Below are 2212 nucleotides of genomic sequence, written 5' to 3'. Positions count from 1 at the left end.
CTCAAGGCCAAGGAGCCATCAGGGTTCCCCACTCTATGCTAAGACCAAGGTCCTCCCAACTCCCCCCAGGTCCAGGAAGGTGATTGAAGAAGTTCGAATGGCCAAAAGACACTTAAGGTCATGCTCAACCTCCCTAGCTATCAGGGAAATGCAAATCAAATGAACCAATTTTTTAACCAGAACCTTTTGACCTTAGAGGCATTTCCCGCCCAGCCATGAGTTTGCCCACTAGAGGCCAGCACTGAGCAGAGTCAATTGTTGCACCCAGAGAAGCCCTGGCCTCAGCCTCCCTCTCAGTGACAATCTTTGTCCTTATTTCCTGCCTCCCAACCGCTGCCCAGCACCAATCTCCTCATCTAGGCCCCTAGAGCTTGTTTCCTTACCCTCTGAGGTCATGGCTTGCTCGATGACTTCCCTTTTTGGCTCTTCTGTTGTCGCCGCCTGTGCTGCCATCTCTTCTCCTGCTTGCTCCTTGGCTGCTGCCCTAACTGCTGGCTCTCTCATGCAAAGATGTGGCTCTGGCAGGTAATGATCTGCTTCTTCCTCGAAGTCTGGAGGCTCCTCCAGCTCCGGAAACGTTGAGATAATTTCTGGCAGGCTTCGGGCCCGACCTGCAGTGTATGGGGCCTGGCAGCCATACCCTGCGGCCGTCACTGTGGATGGAAGGGGCCCCGATGGAACTTGGACCTCACTTGAGTGGCCAGAAGCAGAAGGGCCAGGTGTTTCTATCGCTCCGTCGTTTTCACGAGGGTTCCCCATCGAGGCATGGTCGTTGTAATAGACACGGTTGAGAATGGCATGGATCACGTCCAGAAAGATGAATCGGAAGGCAGCCATTGGGAATCGATGGTCCTCCACCGCTTCTCGATCTCCTAGATTTTCCATCTCCTCCTCTCCTCCCTCCTCGTCAACAGGTTCAATATCTGAGTCTTCCTCAGCATCTGAGCTCTCTCTCCTGTCACCCCCTTCTTCCTGGTTTCTTTCAGGCCCAGCATTGTCCATCCCCCTAGGATGAACGGCCATCATCTCTTCAATGGCAGGAGTGGCCGAGGCCCCATTGAGGCCGGACTCGTGGCCTATCTCGCTGCCCCCTGCAGCTTCTTGTAGCCACTCTCCCTCAAGGGCTACCGGGTCATCTCGGGTCTCTCTGGTTGGATCTTGATCCCCTGTGGCAGACATGACCTATTAGATCCCTCACCAAGGCCTTGAATGGGTTCAGTTAAGGACAACAATGGCTACTCGGACCGCAATGGCCAGGACGATGCTAGATGACTACGGACGATGATGACAGGACAAACAGGAAGTTGCTGGCCCCAAAAGACAGTCGACAGGGGCGTTAGAGGAGACGGGGCTTTGGAAGAGACAGTTGGTGAGAGGACAAAATCTGTGATGGTACCTGAGGGGGTCCCATCGAAGTAGCCGGGACACGAGAGGAGAGGAGGCCACACAAGGTGGAGGCCGACCCGCCAGGCTCTTCTCACATCCGGGGACTAGATAGAAGTACCCGTGTCACAGCTGGTAGGGGCGGGGCTTAGGAAGGCTAATAAACGGGTTTGTCACCACTTAGCTTTAAGATGACCTGTTGAAAAGAGAAGGTTGCCATGGCCACCATCCAGTGAAGGACTGAAAATCTACCCTTTCTAGCAAACACCATCCTTTGTTTGTTTCTGTCCTTCCAAAAACAGGGCTCTCTTTATGTTAAAGTCGGTCCTACCCTCCTCTCCCCTCCTGTTTTAAAGCTGTCTGTGCCAGTGTATGCCACGAGTGCTGGACCCTCCTGGGATCAAAAGAGGGCTTAGTGTTCCTGCTAGAACTGGTGTTAACCTCATTTAGGAGCAGGCAAGTCAGTGCTGGGAGCAGAACCAGGGTCCTCTGGAAGAGAAGCAAGTGTTCTTAGCCACTGAGCTATCTCTCTCCTGGCCAAACCCTATCCTCTTGATTCTATGGTTGCCAGCTAAAATATAGTTGCCCAGTATGAAGGTTCCTAAGTCAGGGAAGCTTCTTCTGTAGTCCAGAGAGTATTTTAGGCTCTCAAGTTCCCAGAGATAGCTAAAGTTTGTATCATGCATTTCCACAAAAGGAAAAAAAAAACAATTTCCACAAGCACTTTAAATTCAAACACAATAAACGCATTTACTTAGAAAGGAATTAAGTCCTATGGAGGGCAAGCACTGGACTCTTGGGAGGCCAATATTGCCTAAATGGAGTTGAA

At 51.8% G+C, this 2212-nt stretch overlaps 1 protein-coding gene across 1 annotated transcript; it reads right to left on the bottom strand.

Annotated features, from left to right (window-relative positions):
- Positions 1–312: 312 nt before the first annotated feature.
- On the bottom strand, positions 313–1179 carry LOC119804447 (cancer/testis antigen 47A-like). Its single transcript, XM_038315863.2, has one exon. It carries the CDS (start codon positions 1177–1179, stop codon positions 313–315), a length of 867 nt encoding a protein of 288 aa, XP_038171791.2.
- Positions 1180–2212: the final 1033 nt, after the last annotated feature.

The sequence above is a fragment of the Arvicola amphibius genome, chromosome X (genome assembly GCF_903992535.2).
Source record: "Arvicola amphibius chromosome X, mArvAmp1.2, whole genome shotgun sequence".
Classification (NCBI taxonomy): Eukaryota; Metazoa; Chordata; class Mammalia; order Rodentia; family Cricetidae; genus Arvicola; species Arvicola amphibius.
This window is presented reverse-complemented; position numbering and strand designations above follow the sequence as displayed.

Coding starts and splice junctions, on each gene's coding strand:
- LOC119804447 (XM_038315863.2), bottom strand. CDS start 1,179: ATGTCTGCCACAGGGGATCAAGATCCAACCAGAGAGACCCGAGATGAC.